Here is a 17,622-nt window from a genome sequence, read left to right as displayed (position 1 = left end):
CCTGCGTTGCATATAATCAATGCGGTGCCTGTTAATTTGTCATCGAATCACAGTCTACTTCGCCAAACGGGTGATGATTTAACAAGCGCATTCGTGAAAAAAGCACTGTCTTTGCACCAATGTGTACCTAACCATAAACATCAATGCGTTTCTTAAAATCAATACACAAGTATTTTTTTTTTAAACCTGCGTATTTAGTTAATATTGCCTGCTAACATGAATTTATTTTAACTAGGGAAATTGTGTCACTTCTCTTGCGTTCTGTTCAAGCAGGGTCAGGGTATATGCAGCAGTTTGGGCCGCCTGGCACATTGCGAACTGTGTGAAGACCATTCCTAACAAAGACCGTAATTAATTTGCCAGGATTTTACATAATTATGACATAACATTGAAGGTTGTGCAATGTAACAGCAATATTTAGACTTAGGGATGCCACCCGTTAGATAAAATATGGAATGGTTCCGTATTTCACTGAAAGAATAAACGTTTTGTTTTCAAAATGGTAGTTTCTGGATTTGACCATATTAATGACCTAAGGCTCGTATTTCTGTGTGTTTATTATATTATAATTAAGTCTATGATTTGATTTTTGATAGAGCAGTCTGACAGCGGTGGCAGGCAACAGCAGGCTCGTAAGCATTCATTCAAACAGCACTTTCCTGCGTTTGCCAGCAGCTCTTCGCTGTGCTTCAAGCATTGGGCTGTTTATGACTTCAAGCCTATCAACTCCCAAGATTAGGCTGGCAATACTATAGTGCCTATAAGAACATCCAATAGTCAAAGGTATATGAAATACAAATGGTATAGAGAGAAATAGTCCTACAATTCCTATAATAACTACAACCAGGTGTCGCCCATCTTCCCCATTATCCCCAGTGTATTTATACCTGTGTTCTCTGTTTGTCTGTTGCCAGTTTTGTTTGGTCAAGCCTACCCGCGTTTTTCTTGTGCTCATGTCTTTCTCTAGTTCCTGTTTTCTAGTTTTCCCAGTTTTTACCATTCTGCCTGCCCTGACCCTGAGCCTGCTTGCCGTTCTGTACCTTGTCACACCACCCCGGATTACTGACCTCTGCCTGCCCTGAGCCTGCCTGCCTGCCATTCTGTACCTTTCGGACTCTGCTCTGGATTACTGACCTCTGCCTGCCCTTGACCTGTCTGGGTCTTCTCCTGAGTCTTGACAGTACGAACTGGCCATGACGGACCCAGCAGACTCGGACCAGAGCCACAATGCCGTCTCCTCCTAAAGAGACACCATTGGAAGGCATGAGGATTTGCTTCATGGTCTTACGGAGGGGTTCCAGACCTTGGCCGAACACCATGACTGCGGGTTGAACACATTGCTGGAGAAATTCTGCGGGTTGTCTGTCAGGCAGTCTACCACGACGGTAACCTCTTGCCCCCTCAGTAACAGTTCCCGGTTTCCCGAGAACCCCGCTTATCTACCCCGGAACGCTTCGCTGGAGAGTCGGGAACCTGTCAGGCGTTACTCGCGCAGTGTTTTCTCATCATCGAGCTGCAGCCCTCCTCCTTCCTCGCCTGGGCTACGACCGTGTGGGAACAACAGTCGGCAGTATGCTTCAGTCTGGAGGAGTTCGTGGCGGAGGTGAAGAAGGTTTTGATTCTCCATTGTCCTGGAGAGAGGCTGCCCGGAAGTTACTCCAGCTTTAGCAAGACTCCCGCAGTGTGGCAGACTATGGGGTGGATTTCCGCACGTTGGCAGCTGAAAGTGTCTGGAAAACGAAATCGCTGTTTGACACCTTCCTGCACAGATTATCGGAGGAAGTGAAGGACGAGCTAGCAGCCCGGGACATACCGACGGATCTCGACTCGCTCATTGCCATGACCATCTGGATCGATGGGCGGCTACGGGAGAGGAGGTCCAATTCCACCTCGCCTCCTAGGCATACCCGAAGTCCCCGACGTCTCCGTGGCCGAGAGGACCTGAGGCTACCCGAGTTCCCTTGAGAGTCTCCGAAGTCTGCCGATTCACCTCTTCCCGAGCCGATGCAACTAGGCAGAGGTAGGCTGTCCCCAGCCGAAAGTCTACTCCGGCTTCACACAAAGAGTTGCCTGTATTGCTGAACTACTGGTCATTTTCTGTCCTCCTGTCCACTAAAAGACCAAGCTCACCAGTAGGGATGAGTACTCTGGTGAGCCATACAGAGAACTTTTCCTCTTCCCTTACTTGCACCCCTTTCCATGCCATCCTGCTGTTGGGGAACCAGTCAAAATCGCTCTGTTTACTCATCGACTCTGGGGCAGATGAGAGTTTTATGAACGCTACCCTGTCATCCGAGCTGGGCATCCCCACTCAGCCACTCTCCATTCCCATGGATGTTAGAGAGCTGGACGGGCTCTCTATAGGCCGGGTCGCCCACAATACCCCTCCCATCAACCCACGAGTGTCAGGGAAACACAACGAGGCAATCCAATTCATGCTAATTAAGTCTTCTCAGGTTCCCGTGGTATTGGGATTCTCTTGGCTCCAGCAACACAATCTCTCGACTGGACTGCTGGTGCCATCATGGGCTGGAGCCCGTTCTGCCACGCCCATTGCCTAAAGTCAACGCAGCCTTCCCCGGAACATCTTCCTGTGGGCTCGGAAGTTGCACCGGACCTCTCCGCTATTCCTGCTGAGTAACAGGACCTCTGGGAGGTGTTCAGTAAGGCCCGGGCCACTTAATTTCATCATGAAAAAAATAAGAATTTCATGAACAAAATGTGTATCTACAGGTCCATGTTTGCCTACTACATTTGTGCTGCTTTGTCTACCCATTCAAACGCTATATAGTGTTTGTGAGTACTGTTAGAGGTTGTTTTAATAGCGACAACAACAAAAAAATTCCGAATGTCAGTCTTTAGGTCTTCTGGTATTTCTGTTCTCTTTTTTTCAGTGTTGTGTGAATGTGGAAGTGTAAGGGGTGTTCAGGATTGATGTCAAGTAGGTCCCAACTTTTGCATCATTACAAGTTAAAGCATTAAAGCACCCACATTACGGCCGCACTGTCCTATACCCATGTACATGCATTGACTGTCCATATGAATTTAAGACCTGGAATGCCTTAATTGTGCACCAAAGTAAAGTCCACTCAATAGAGGTTACTAAAAATCTGACTGAGAAGTGTTCCTTCACTGTGTGTGGAGGATAGAAAACCAGTTAGAAATACAAACTGGGAAACTACCGCACTCGCCTGAGAAGACTGGGGTGTCCAAAGGTGACGATAAACTCCTTGAAGCACAAACCTGCAGGGAAGTCAAGTGCAGCCTATGGTGTTAAAATGCCAAAGAGAGCAGAAGTGAACTTTTCCCCCACATATCCCTCAGGAGAAACAGAAGAGAGCCTCGAGGACATGCGGGAAAGCTCCACTGTCCGATGTGAAGAACAAGGGACAACAAAGAGACAGTGAAGTTCAAAATGGAGAAGATGTTTGTATACAGGAGACATGAAGTTGTCCGTGACGCACCCATGGTAGAGGACTTCATGGCAAGATGGCATGCGCTCTTTGAAATCATTGGGGTAAGTTACTATTGGGTATGTTATCTGGGATTTGTTGGTGAAGGTAGAAGATTATTTTCCGTCAGCTTGCCACATAAGTGAGCCTTATTCAGAGTCATTACCATTTGTGCTGACTGCCTAGTTATTTCTCTCCCTATAGGGAACCCTCTAGTTTGCTGCTTGTGTGATCATCTCCAGTATATTTTCCTTTCTGCATTTAAAAAAAATCTAATTTGTTTAATTACTATTTTCAGGTCAATGCTGAGTTGAAGAGAATCACCACAACCCCACTCCAGTCCAAATATCTTTCTCAACTTGATATACACTCAGATACCCACCTGAAGTTGTTCCAAAGAGGAGGACAGCTGGGAAGAAGACTCGCGTCAATAATTGCACCTATGGCTGATGTAAGAATTCCTTATGCTTCAAAAGACATTCATATGTGGTTCTACGCCAAACGTTGACTTCAAATTAAACAAATCCTTCTTCTCTTTTCTTAGAATAGCAACATAGATGTCGGACGAGAGTGCATCATAAAGGGAGTGTGTGTGTATATATGGGTGAAGACCCAGAAAACCTTGTTCGGGAATATGTGGTATGTTAATAGATTGAAGTGTTTCCTTCCTTTCTTTTTCTTCCTCTCCTGTTCCGTGTCACCATCATATTATATCACTAGCTATTCTATTACTGTGTCATCTCCTCTGTCTTCCATCTTATTTCATTGGCTGCGGTTAGATGCACTTTCTAATTTTTTTGATTCAGAATTGTATTATTCAGATTATAGACTCCATTTTTTTTTTGCATGAATGCTGAATACAGTGATCAAATTGGCTATGTCTCAAATGTAATCTGAAAAGAATGGAAATCTTTGTTAGATCCACTTTTAATTTTAGCCTTGTAATAGGCGGTGTTCAAATATTACCAGCAATTCTTGATTTAGTTGACTTTATGTCTGTATCATGCTCTTGTGCTTCATGAGCTATACTTTTTGCAATCTAGAGTCGCTAACTGTAAACACATCATTGATGTATGATTGACAAGTTTTGCCTTTGTGTCTTGTTCAGGGCATGGATGAAGAGTCCACCAAGGCAGCCATTGAGGACATTACTGTGGGGATCTACATTATCAAAGACCGTGCCGCGAGTGAGGAACCAGAGGACACTGGGTTTGTCCTTGAAGGTGTCAAGGTGCTGCAGGATCTGGGCAACGTAGCATTTGCTGTTGCAATGCTGTTCAGCCTCATGTATGCCATGAACCTCAGTTACCCTACTGAGCTCTGCTAACACCTTTGAAGTCTTTCGGAAGGTTTTTATGGAACTGAATGGGGACAAACTTTCTAACAAAGCTGTTACATTTTAAAACGGGCTGTTTCAGTGAGCTGTTTTGTTGTGTGTTTCAGACTGTACGTTGTGTTTCACACACTGTTTGACTTATGTTGATCTTGTTAGATTGTTCACAAAAACTCAAAACAGAATGAGCATGTCCTTTTCGTCAAAAGAATGAACATGCACACATACCTACCTCATTCTTTGTCTGTTACTCCTTATGAAAGATTACCTCATTTTGTAACAAATGCATTAGAGAGAGTGCCCAATCAATGTTAGGACAAATCTTTTTTTTATTTTTAAATACAGATATATAACCTACGGCACTGTGATTTAGACCTGTGCAATTCATTGAACACAGAATGTCAGTGAATGGACATTTGTCGTTCCAAAGAGCTGAACCGTTACAAAAAAAGACAGTATAATTTTTGAAACACATGCCTTTTGCCTTCATTGTCACTGATGCAAATGTTTTTTTGCTCCTTGGTTCCACATCTGTAGCATGTACTTTTTTATTTCCCTATTCATTTGTGTAAATACAAACACTAAGGTAGAAAATGGCAGCATTTCATCTTGTGCTTACATGAATAATTATGTAGAACCTTGTCCATCATATAAATTATGGACAAAGTTCTACATAATTATGAGTAATATCATCAATAAAATAATGTTAATTATTAAGTAGTGATCAGGTTTAGGGAACATGATCAAATCCATTTGAAGCTACACATTTAATTGAAATAAAATTAGCTTAACCCAATCGTGTTAAATTGATTCTATTCCATTACAATGCATTTACTTGAACAAATGATATTTGCTTGACAAAAAGAAAATAAGTAAACTGAAAAAGAAAAAATGGTGCTTATCTAACATGTTTCATTTATGTGGAACCGATGTACACATTTTAATTAAGTAAATTCAAAGCAATATTTTTTTCAGTGTAGCCTTCAGCTACTATAGCACAGCGAAATACATCTTAAAACATGCTATTCTGTTATTTTGTCTTAGTATCATGTTTTTTATTTAATATTCTTCCTAAGTAAAATATTAATGGATTTGTTTGTGATTGTGTCTATTAAATTGATTTATTAGACTGGCGGCTATTGGTAGGCTACTCGTTGAGTCCTGGCTATTCTACTGTTAATATGCATAGCATACATCAGACTTTCATGGTGTTTTGTGGATGAAATGCTCAGTAAGTTTTTGTCTTTTATGATATTTATCTTAATGTAGGCCTACTGTTATAGTGGGTTCAAGGGATCGGTGGGTTCAAGGTTTTTATTGAAATGACATGGAGCTGTAGGACTATTAGTCATGTTTACTGTAGCTGTCTTAACATACAGTAACTTACATACTGGTCTAAAGGACTACTTCAATATATATCAATCAATCACTCATGCATTTGTGCATGTCATCACCCCAGTGGTAGAAATATTATTGAATTAGATTTTATTTTATTTTCAAAACTGTTTCAAAATGTATGTTTATTAGGCTACTGTGCAGTGTGCCAAATACCAACAGGACAATGAGATGTTTACTGTAGACTACATTTACTGTATGCTTCATTTCTTAGATAAGGGAGAGCAGGCCATGTCCAGACTTTCTCCGCCACCTCAAGTACTCATTAACTCTGTCTTTAATGTTTCTTCGGGTTGCATCACTCATGGACAGAAACTTCTGAGACACAGTATTCATGATGAATACTCTGAGGTTCACTGGTAAGCCAAATTTGCCTCGGGTTCCATCTCAGTTGGTATTCTGTGTCCACTCGTGGTATCACTCATGGTGAGCAGTTCGTCAAGTTCTGATGTCAGAAGAGGAATGGAAATGCCAGGGTGAACCGACGACCCGACGAACCCGCCGTGATTGTTGCTTCTGCCTGTCGGAGGTGGATCTCCAGAGCTCACAAATCAATGTAGTGTTCCATTACAGCATAACACATCCCATAACTACACACACACAAACTCACATGATGTGCCAATGTATAAACTTAGATGATTTGGTTCATCCACTTCGACCGATGAGTGGAAATCTTCACTCTGTTTGTTGAATTTACACTGCAGGACTGTGGGGAATTCAGGAAGGGTGAATATTGTGGGCCAGTTTTGTGTTGGCAACTAGCTAGCTCATTTGAGTTAGCCTGCACTGTAGCTAGTTAGCTAATAATACATCGTTTTAAAAAAACATTTTCAGAATGTATTTACTTACTTGAATAGGTTCTTCCAGCAATGTGGACAATTGGAAACAGCGCAGCAAAGTGGGTTTGTCACCAGAGTGTTTTATAGGATATTACTATTGAACTATGTACCCATTTAATAACCAGACATTCATGCAAACTTGCTATGCTAAATTTTTGACGCACAATCGAACATGCTGTTATATGCTGCCAGCACGCCCACAAGTGAGTCACAATGGGCGCCCTAAGCGACACACGGCTAGCTATCTAGCCAACTTCACATACTGTATAGTTAGGTAGCTGGTGATATTTAATTCACTTAGCTAGCTATTTTGATGTATTTATCACTGTAAAAAAACAAACTCCAAATTCATTTGTAAGTAGCTAGCTAACAGCCATGGAGGAGGGTGAAAGTATAGCAGCCCCAACTGTCAAAGTGAGAGAGTAGGCTATTCTGGATAGGGCAGGTACAGTGGGGCAATAAAGTATTTAGTCAGCCACCAATTGTGCAAGTTCTCCCACTTAAAAAGATGAGAGAGGCCTGTAATTTTCATCATAGGTACACTTCAACTATGACAGACAAAATGAGGGGGAAAAATCCGGAAAATCACATTGTAGGATTTTTTATGAATTTATTTGCAAATTATGGTGGAAAATAACTATTTGGTCACCTACAAACAAGCAAGATTTCTGGCTCTCACAGACCTGTAACTTCTTCTTTAAGAGGCTCCTCTGTCCTCCACTCGTTACCTGTATTAATGGCACCTGTTTGAACTTGTTATCAGTATAAAAGACACCTGTCCACAACCTCAAACAGTCACACTCCAAACTCCACTATGGCCAAGACCAAAGAGCTGTCAAAGGACACCAGAAACCAAATTGTAGACCTGCACCAGGCTGGGAAGACTGAATCTGCAATAGGTAAGCAGCTTGGTTTGAAGAAATCAACTGTGGGAGCAATTATTAGGAAATGGAAGACATACAAGACCACTGATAATCTCCCTCGATCTGGGGCTTCACGCAAGATCTCACCCTGTGGGGTCAAAATGATCACAAGAACGGTGAGCAAAAATCCCAGAACCACACGGGGGGACCTAGTGAATGACCTGCAGAGAGCTGGGACCAAAGTAACAAAGCCTACCATCAGTAACACACTACGCCGCCAGGGACTCAAATCCTGCAGTGCCAGACGTGTCCCCCTGCTTAAGCCAGTACATGTTCAGGCCCGTCTGAAGTTTGCTAGAGAGCATTTGGATGATCCAGAAGAAGATTGGGAGAATGCCATATGGTCAGATGAAACCAAAATAGAACTGTTTGGTAAAAACTCAACTCGTCATGTTTGGAGGACAAAGAATGCTGAGTTGCATCCAAAGAACACCATACCTACTGTGAAGCATGGGGGTGGAAACATCATGCTTTGGGGCTGTTTTTCTGCAAAGGGACCAGGACGACTGATCCGTGTAAAGGAAAGAATGAATGGGGCCATGTATCGTGAGATTTTGAGTGAAAACCTCCTTCCATCAGCAAGGGCATTGAAGATGAAACGTGGCTGGGTCTTTCAGCATGACAATGATCCCAAACACACCGCCCGGGCAACGAAGGAGTGGCTTCGTAAGAAGCATTTCAAGGTCCTGGAGTGGCCTAGCCAGTCTCCAGATCTCAACCCCATAGAAAATCTTTGGGGGGAGTTGAAAGTCCGTGTTGCCCAGCAACAGCCCCAAAACATCACTGCTCTAGAGGAGATCTGCATGGAGGAATGGGCCAAAATACCAGCAACAGTGTGTGAAAACCTTGTGGAGACTTACAGAAAACGTTTGACCTCTGTCATTGCCAACGAAGGGTATATAACAAAGTATTGAGATAAACTTTTGTTATTGACCAAATACTTATTTTCCACCATAATTTGCAAATAAATTCATTAAAAATCCTAAAATGTGATTTTCTGGAATCACTGAGGACAGGGGAGAATGAACATCTACCTCTCAGCGTAACATCTATGATTTGTCCTCTTTGAATAAACCAATTTTTCTCCCCCTGATTTGCTTTGGGGTCTGTGTTCCTGAAGAGTAAAATCAACTGCTAACAAGTGCAACTGAGTTGAATTGGTTGACCTCGCTTGCAATGCCACCACCCGTGCCATCTAATCGCTAGCTTTTCGGTGGCTTAGCTGGCTAAGGCAGTTGTCGACAGGGTGTTCATTTGTAGTGAGAGGGTGTTCACGTGTAGTAGTAAGGGCTCGTGAGGAAGGAAGCTACAGTATACTGTCAGCGGCAGCGTGACCCCCATTACAGTGGTGTCATGACTGGGATACCTTGTTGTTGATGTGGGAGGTGGCGCTCTTTTTCATGGTCCTTCGAGACGGATCCAAAGAAGCAAGACGCTTGAAACACAAAAATAGGCACATCAGGAATTAAATTAATACAACCATAGTGCAATGTTAGATTTATTTCTTACAGTAACTTTTGGTTGCCATACAAGAAGTCTTGAGGATTTGGGGGGGAAGGAAGAGTGCAGTTACAAGGAACTTCTCTTTCTTTTTCATTTTGATAATTAGATAGTCGACTCTAAGTATGCGGAATTACAACATATGGAACATGAACACAAATATACACAAAAGAGCCGGAAACGTCTTCGTAATTATGTAGAATAAAAAATAAATAAAAAAATTAAACCAAAAGAGAAAATAACAAAAGTATCAAAATAGTTGCCGATGGGTAAGTGAACAACTGTGTTGTGATGGTAGTGATGATAGTGAGCCATGCCAGTCCTTATGTAGCATAGCCTTATAGTCACACAGTGATGGTTTGTATAGCATCTTAATACGACTACTCAGTTCTATGATTCTGCAAATAAATTAGCTTAGTGATATGTTTTTTTTTCTCCATTAAGTCAACAGTCACAACTAGTCTTTTTTTGTACATGTCTATGTAAGTTGAGCATAAAAGTGTCATCGGGACAGTTTTCGATCCAGTGGACTGTGAGCTTATGTATACATTTAAAGCGTTTCAGTCATTTATACACACATTATACAAAGACTAAGTGAATGGAATTGTCAAAAATTACAATATTCAAGATAGGCAGGTGATGGCCAGAGGATAGTATATAAAATACATTTTGATTGGACAAATGTCTTCTGTCCACTCCATCTATCAGTGTTCATAACATCAACAGGTGATGATATATCATGATAGTTCATCTTAAGACTGGGAAAAACCACAACCAAGGAAATCCATTCAGTAAAAATATTGCTTCTTAGTTTCCTCATGAATCTGATAATATTAAGTTCTTTTTTAAAACTTTTTGGCAAACCACACTTCAGAGTTGAACATTTTTCTCCAAATGTCTTTTAGAAAATTCCATATAATTCTATATAATCATAAAAAATACTGTGCTTTTTTTCCTATGTCACTCTCTTGTTGTTTCTTTTAAAATAATGAATGGGTTATAGCAGCGTTATAACTCCTGCAAGTCCTCTCTTTCTGTTGGCCTGGTATTCCCTTTTTTCTATCATCCCTTTGTCTTCCCTTCATCATCATACAGTTGCACACAGGGACAGGGAGCGAGAGAAAGGAATCTCACCAAGGTAGCATTTTTTGGGGTCCAACAGGAGACCCTAAATTGCAGACAATCCAAACAATCACGGTTATGTTCATAGAACATCCCCGGGAACTGATAGAATCATGGATATGTCTCAAATGATCATACATACTGTTCACTTTTTAGTGATATGTTATAATATATAGGTAATCTGGGTACAGTAGAATACATGGCTTCCACACTTCTCTTTGCAGTGCATTATGGGGTAGTTCTAATCTAGTTCAGAGGCAGAAAGGCCAGAAATGGGGCACTGTGTAGAGAATAATGCGCTATTTGAGGCACTATCCAAACACAAAACAGGGATGAAGTGACAAGGGAATAAGTTCTGAGGGTGGATGCAATGGTCATATTCTTTCATAGAAATTCTCTCTTGAAACCTTTTAGAAATATTATACATATCATTTTTCTATAGATGTACTCTTTTCTTGAAATCATTCCTTTATACACATTCAAAGCAATAAATATATTCCATTTACTTAAAATCAATGCCACCAAACACTTCCTGGGTACTCGCCTATCAGCAGTTCTCACATTAACATAGAAGTAATGGTGTTTCATGAAAAGGGATGGAGACAATTGATTGGCTGTCAGATGAGAGCTCTGATTAAAAGATAAGCTTGTTCTACCTGCTCATTGGTGTGAGAGCTTATCACTGGTGTTGAGAAAATTACTCACTAACACTTTACTTGAAGCCTGTAGTAATAATACGTTATAACTTTTTATAAGCAAGCCTTATACAATTGTTATTCCTGCACGCTTAAGTGTGCAGTGTTACTGAGGACTCTCCCTCTCATTCTCAAATGAACAGGGACCAAATGCATCATCTAAAGCCTGCTCGGTCAGTGCTACTGTGTCACACCTCTTTTCTTCCCTCTGGAAACACCACGTAGGATTAACACCTCTTCTTGTCAATAATGACATTTTGTGATTCATCGGTGATGCAAACACTGATTATACACAAACTTTGTAAACGTTCCTATAAATCTTTTTTTTTATTTTTAAATCCTCTTCGGGGATTGTGTGAATGTCTGGGTAGTAGATTTATTATTATTATTATTATTCTATATATTTTTATGTAACTTTATTTAACTAGGCAAGTCATTTAAGAACAAATTCTTATTTACAATGACGGCCTAACCCAGACAAGGCCGGGCCAATTGTGCGCCGCCCTATGGGACTCACGGCCGGATGTGATGCAGGCTGGATTCAAATGGAGTGCCTTAGACCGCTGTGCCACTCAGGACCCCACATCTTTGAGTTTTGAGTGAATTAATATTATTATATTATTCTTGGCCCCTGCACTACACAGTATACTGTAGGTGAGCTGTCTAACAACAAGCACACAGTCAACCACAGTGTCCTACGTTAACAGAGATCACGAAGTAACGTCCGTTTTGCTCTCATCCTTTCAAAATGGGCGTCTTCAAATTCTCGCCGAGAATCATTATGTCAACCAAAGAAAATACACCCCTCACCTTTACCACAGCAGCACACACTGGTATTAATATGAAAACAATGTTTGATTTGCGAAAGGAATCACTCAATAATTAGAAATGATTAAAGATGGCTGAACAAAGAGGAGAGATGGCGATATTATGGCAGAAAAATGTGTGTTCCCCAAGTTGTTGTGATAGGTGGATTATTTCTGTTATAGGCCTGAAGGGAGATTGGTTGGTTGGGCGGTAGGGTGTAGGGGGGTTGCATCCCACTCCTGTCGGGGTCGCTGTCAAGTGTGTGGAAGACGATGACAACACACATGATGCCAACACTTAGGGCTAGATTCTATCAGATTCATGCCATCCTGTTGTTGTTTTTGCGATGTCGGAGGTGGAACTGTGTTAGAGCTGTCAAATCCACAAGCGGCTCCCGGCATTATACCTAAAACGGACATTGCCATTGGCTGCACGGAGTCGCATTAAGATAAATCCCATGGAGCCCTGTTTACACGTTCGAACACTGGAATGTGAGATGCAATATACACCTTGATTAGACTGACAGAATCTAGGCCTCGCACTCTCACACTCATGTCTTTCTAAAACACGTTTAACAAACCTCCCACAGCGCGCGCACACACACGTACATCACAAACATTTCTCTGACAAAATGCAAATACACACACCGTCCACAGTGAACAGGGATGTGAAGGGGACAGTGGTGCCTGCTACAGTGGAGCCCCTCCAGCCATGCATTAGAGTGACTAACACATCATCATGTTTCTCTCTCTCAGGAAAAGGCCATCGTCGGATCTGTGTGTGTGTGTGTGTGTGTGTGTGTGTGTGTGTGTGTGTGTGTGTGTGTGTGTGTGTGTGTGTGTGTGTGTGTGTGTGTGTGTGTGTGTGTGTGTGTGTGTGTGTGTGTGTGTGTGTATTTGCTCGCAGCGAGTGATACGGTTTAGGATTCAGCTAAACATTTCTGCAAAGGCTCTCGTTTCTAATGTTTTTCAAATGTCTCTACAACATCAGATCCACCCATAAACATAACCCACGGTTTGACTCTAGTGAAGAAATATTCTCTGAAGAAACTCTTGCAAAGATAGAAAAGGAGCGCCAACCAGCTCAGCTGGTTTCAAACACCCGCACTGAGGGAGCTTGAAAAAGGATTGAGTATTCCAATACTGATTTCTATCAGTATTTCAACGTGTTTGAGGGCTACGTTTCAAGAGTATTCCAAAGTGTGGTCTTTTGTATAATGAGCATCCCTAAAAAGATGCAGGATTTTTACCCACTCTTTCTCCATTCTATATTCGGGAACGCCGCCTTTCTCCAGGCTATTCCCAGCAGTTCCTCCAGGTTTCCGACATCCCCTGATACTCGGGAAGCAGAATGGGAGCGATCAAACACAAACACGCCACAGAGGCGAGGCAGGAAGGGAATAGTCAGAGGCCGATTCCTAAATCGTCCCAGACTTTCCAAGACTGAGAAGGAGAACAGGTAGGAGAGAGACTGTTCCAGATAAATCCACACCACCTGGCTTTATCTGTCCTGCAGCATTTTGAGGGCCCTCTCGATGTTCATGCGGTGGCCCACCCGCGTCACCCCCAGGTCAATCATATCTTCTTTCTGCAGCGAAGGCAGGTGGGCGCCCTCGATCTCGTTGTCCAGGAAGGCGTCTTTATGCTCCGACAGATTCAGGCTGTCCAGCCAGTCGGCCACGTCCAGCTTGCTCCACAGCTCCACAGGCTTGGAGGCAAAGGACTTGCCCGAGGTGGCTATGGCCTGCATTAGGGTGAGCGGCGAGGGGGAGCGCGAGTCACCGCACGAGGACCCTCCACCAAGGCTACCACCCATGCTGCCGAAGCCTCTCACACTCTCCATGGGCAGGGTGGGCAGGCCGAAAAGGTCGCTAAGGCTGGGTGAGGAAGAGTGGGTTAAAGAGGAGGGGCAGGGGGGCGAGGAGAGGGACGAGGTGTCTGGTGGGCTGCAGAGGTGAGGGGGCAGGCTGGAAGGAGGGGTGCAGGAGGAGGGGGGCAGGCTGAAAGACACGCTGGAGTTCCGCTGGCTTCCTGTGGCTGGAGAGCTGGAGAGAGAGAGAGAAAGAGAGAGAAAATAGAGAGGGAGAAAAGAGATCATGAGAATCTAACATATGTATGGCACAGTGATGATCTATGGTATAGAGTGGCTGTACCAAACTAATCCAGACCATAATGATCAGAACATAGCAACCAAAGAAGACCATGGCAACCTAGAGAAACTTGTCCAGATAGAAACCTCCGCCAAGAAGCAGACTCCTTCCCCTCCACATGTGACTCACATCCCCCCACTACAGCATACGTGTGTGGTTGTGTGTGTGTGTGTTCAGACCTGGCTAGTGTTCGCTGACCTTGACGTGTGGCAAACCTGCTGAGTCTTGGTGTGGAAGTGGGGTTCACCTAGAGCTTTCTAAATAAACACGAAGTTCATGAACATTCAGTATCTTACTGATCTAAGCACAGAATTCTATTGAAATACTTGAAAGAGCCACCAGGGTGCAGTGTTGTGAGTGGATTTTTACCTAAACCTTACTTTACTTCACTGGTATTTTACAGTCCACTATTTAACAAGTAGGCTATCCATATTTATCATTTTTTAAACACCTGAAAAAGCTTTTTCCCCCCTGCAATCTAGAGCCATAATCATTATTCTTGTGTCAAAAATATGTTTATTTTTCTGCATATTTAAGCATACCTCTTGAGCTGGTTCCTCCTGATGCATTTTTTAAAAGAAACTAAATCATCTTCTTTGCATCTCTGCTCAAATCTGGGTAAAAGATTTAAAGGAATGTGAGTCTTATTCAGTACATTTAGTAACTGCTTGCTTTCCTAAAGTCTATCAACTTTGTCAGCAGGCATGCCAGCTAAGAAAGACAAGCTAGCTACTTTAACTTGATCAAAAGCCTGAAATGGCTTCTTGGTAGCTAGTTACAGTGCATTCGGAAAGTATTCAGACCTCTCGACTTTTTCCACATTTTGTTACGTTACAGCCTTATTCTAAAATGGACTAAATCGTTTCCCCCCCCTCTTCAATCGACACACAATACACCATAATGACAAAGCAAAAACAGGTTTTTAGAAATTTTCCAAGTGTATAAAAAAAACTGAAATATCACATTTACATAAGTATTCAGCACCTTTGGCAGCAATTATAGCTTTGAGTCTTCTTGGGTATGACGCTACAAGCTTGGCACACCTGTATTTGGGGATTTTCTCCCATTCTTCTCTGCAGATCCTCTCAAGCTCTGTCAGGTTGGATGGGGAGCGTCGCTGCACAGCTATTTTCAGCTCTCTCCGGAGATGTTAGATCGGGTTCAAGTCCGGGCTCTGGCTAGGCTACTCAAGGACATTCAGAGACTTGTCCCAAATCCACTGCTGTGTTGTCTTGGCTGTGTGCTTAGTGTTGTTGTCCTGTTGGAAGGTGAACCTTCACCCCAGTGTAAGGTCCTGAGCGCTCTGGAGCAGGTTTTCATCAAAGATCTCTCTGTACTTTGCTCCATTTATCTTCCCTCAATACTGACTAGTCTCCCAGTCCCTGCCACTGAAAACATCAGCATTAGGCTGCCAGCACGCTTCACCGTCGGGATGGTGCCAGGTTTCCTCCAGACGTGACGCTTGGAATATAGGCCAAAGAGTTCAATCTTGGTTTCATCAGACCAGAGAATTTTGTGTCTCATAGTCTGAGAGTCATTTAGGTGCCTTTTAGCAAACTCCAAGCGGGCTGTCATGTGCATTTTACTGAGGAGTGGCTTCCGTCTGGCTACTCTACCAGGCCTGATTGGTGGAGTGCTGCAGAGATGGTTGTCCTTCTGGAAGGTTCTCCCATCTCCACAGAGAAACTCTGGAGCTTTTTCAGAGTGACCATTTGGTTCTTGGTCACCCCCATACTCCCCTGCTCCCCTGGCCAGTCTGTGCTGGTAATCTTGTCAAACGCAGCTTTTTTTAATGTATCGTATAGTGGAGCTGCATAAGTGTGGCTCTCCACTTTCTGGAGGATCGAGTTTTAAAATCAGTGGAATTAGAGTATGATAGCTAAAGAGATCTCCGGATTACATCTTCATACTAAGGGCAACCATTTTAATTTTTTTTATTTAACCATTATTTAACTAGGCAAGTCAGTTAAAAACAAATTCGTATTTACAATGACGGCCTACCAAAAGGCAAAAGGCCTCCTGCGGGGACAAAACACAGATCCCGACAAGAGAGACAACACAAAACTACATAAGGAGAGACCTAAGACAATAACATAGCATGGCAGCAACACATGACAACACAGTACAGTAGCAACACAACATGACAACAACATGGTAGCAACACAACATGGCAGCATCACAACATGGTAGAAGCATAAAACAGGGTACAAACATTATTGGGCACGGACAACAGCACAAAGGGCAAGAAGGTAGAGACAACAATACATCACGCAAAGCAACCACAACAGTCAGTAAGTGTCCATGATTGAGTCTTTGAATGAAGAGATTGAGATAAAACTGTCCAGTTTGAGTGTTTGTTGCAGCTCATTCCAGTCGCTAGCTGCAGTGAACTGAAAAAACGAGCGACCCAGGGAGGTGTGTGCTTTGGGGACCTTTAACAGAATGTGACTGGCAGAACGGGTGTTGTATGTGGAGGATGAGGGCTGCAGCAGATATCTCAGATAGGGGGAGTGAGGCCTAAGAGGGTTTTATAAATAAGCATCAACCAGTGGGTCTTGTGACGTGTATACAGAGATGACCAGTTTACAGAAGAGTATAGAGTGCAGTGATGTGTCCTATAAGGTGCATTGGTGGCAAATCAGATGGCCGAATGGTAAAGAACATCAAGCCGCTCGAGAGCACCCTTACCTGACGATCTATAAATTATGTCTTCCGTAATCTAGCATGGTTAGGATGGTCATCTGAATCAGGGCTAGTTTGGCAGCTGGGGTGAAAGAGGAGTGATTACGATAGAGGAAACCAAGTCTAGATTTAACTTTAGCCTGGAGCTTTGATATGTGCTGAGAGAAGGACAGTGTACCGTCTAGCCATACTCCCAAGTATTTGTATGAGGTGACTACATCAAGCTCTAAACCCTTAGAGGTAGTAATCACACCTGTGGGGTGAGGGGAATTCTTTTTACCAAACCACATAACGTTTGTTTTGGAGGTGTTCAGAACAAGGTTAAGGGCAGAGAAATCTTGTTGGACACTAAAAAAGATTTGTTGTAGAGCGTTCAACACAAAATCCGGGGAGGGGCCAACTGAGTATGAGGCTGTATCATCTGCATATAAATGATTGAGAGCGCTTCCTACTGCCTGAGCTATGTTGTTGATGTAAATTGAGAAGAGCGTGGGGCCTAGGATCGAGCCCTGGGGTACACCCTTGGTGACAGGCAGTGGCTGAGACAGCAGATGTTCTGACTTTATACACTGCACTCTTTGAGAGAGGTGGTTAGCAAACCAGGCCAAAGACCCCTCAGAGACACCAATACTCTTTAGCCGGCTCACAAGAATGGAATGGTCTTCCATATCAATAGCTTTGGCCAAGTCAATAAAACTAGCAGCACAACATTGCTTAGAATCAAG

General features: G+C 42.9%; 1 protein-coding gene across 1 annotated transcript in view; it reads right to left on the bottom strand.

The window, feature by feature from the left end:
• Window positions 1-9,407: 9,407 nt before the first annotated feature.
• The window catches only part of LOC139575304 (SH3 and multiple ankyrin repeat domains protein 2-like), a 182,972-nt gene continuing 174,757 nt past the window's right edge, over window positions 9,408-17,622 (bottom strand). Inside the window, exon 22 of the mRNA XM_071400252.1 lies at window positions 9,408-14,110. Coding sequence (XP_071256353.1) covers window positions 13,567-14,110 — 544 coding nt within the window. The 3' untranslated portion in view covers window positions 9,408-13,566. The remainder of the gene's footprint in view (window positions 14,111-17,622) is intronic.

The sequence above is a fragment of the Salvelinus alpinus genome, chromosome 5 (assembly GCF_045679555.1).
Source record: "Salvelinus alpinus chromosome 5, SLU_Salpinus.1, whole genome shotgun sequence".
Taxonomy (NCBI): domain Eukaryota; kingdom Metazoa; phylum Chordata; class Actinopteri; order Salmoniformes; family Salmonidae; genus Salvelinus; species Salvelinus alpinus.
The sequence above is the reverse complement of the archived record's forward strand: the minus strand, read 5'-3'. Positions and strand labels throughout refer to the sequence as shown.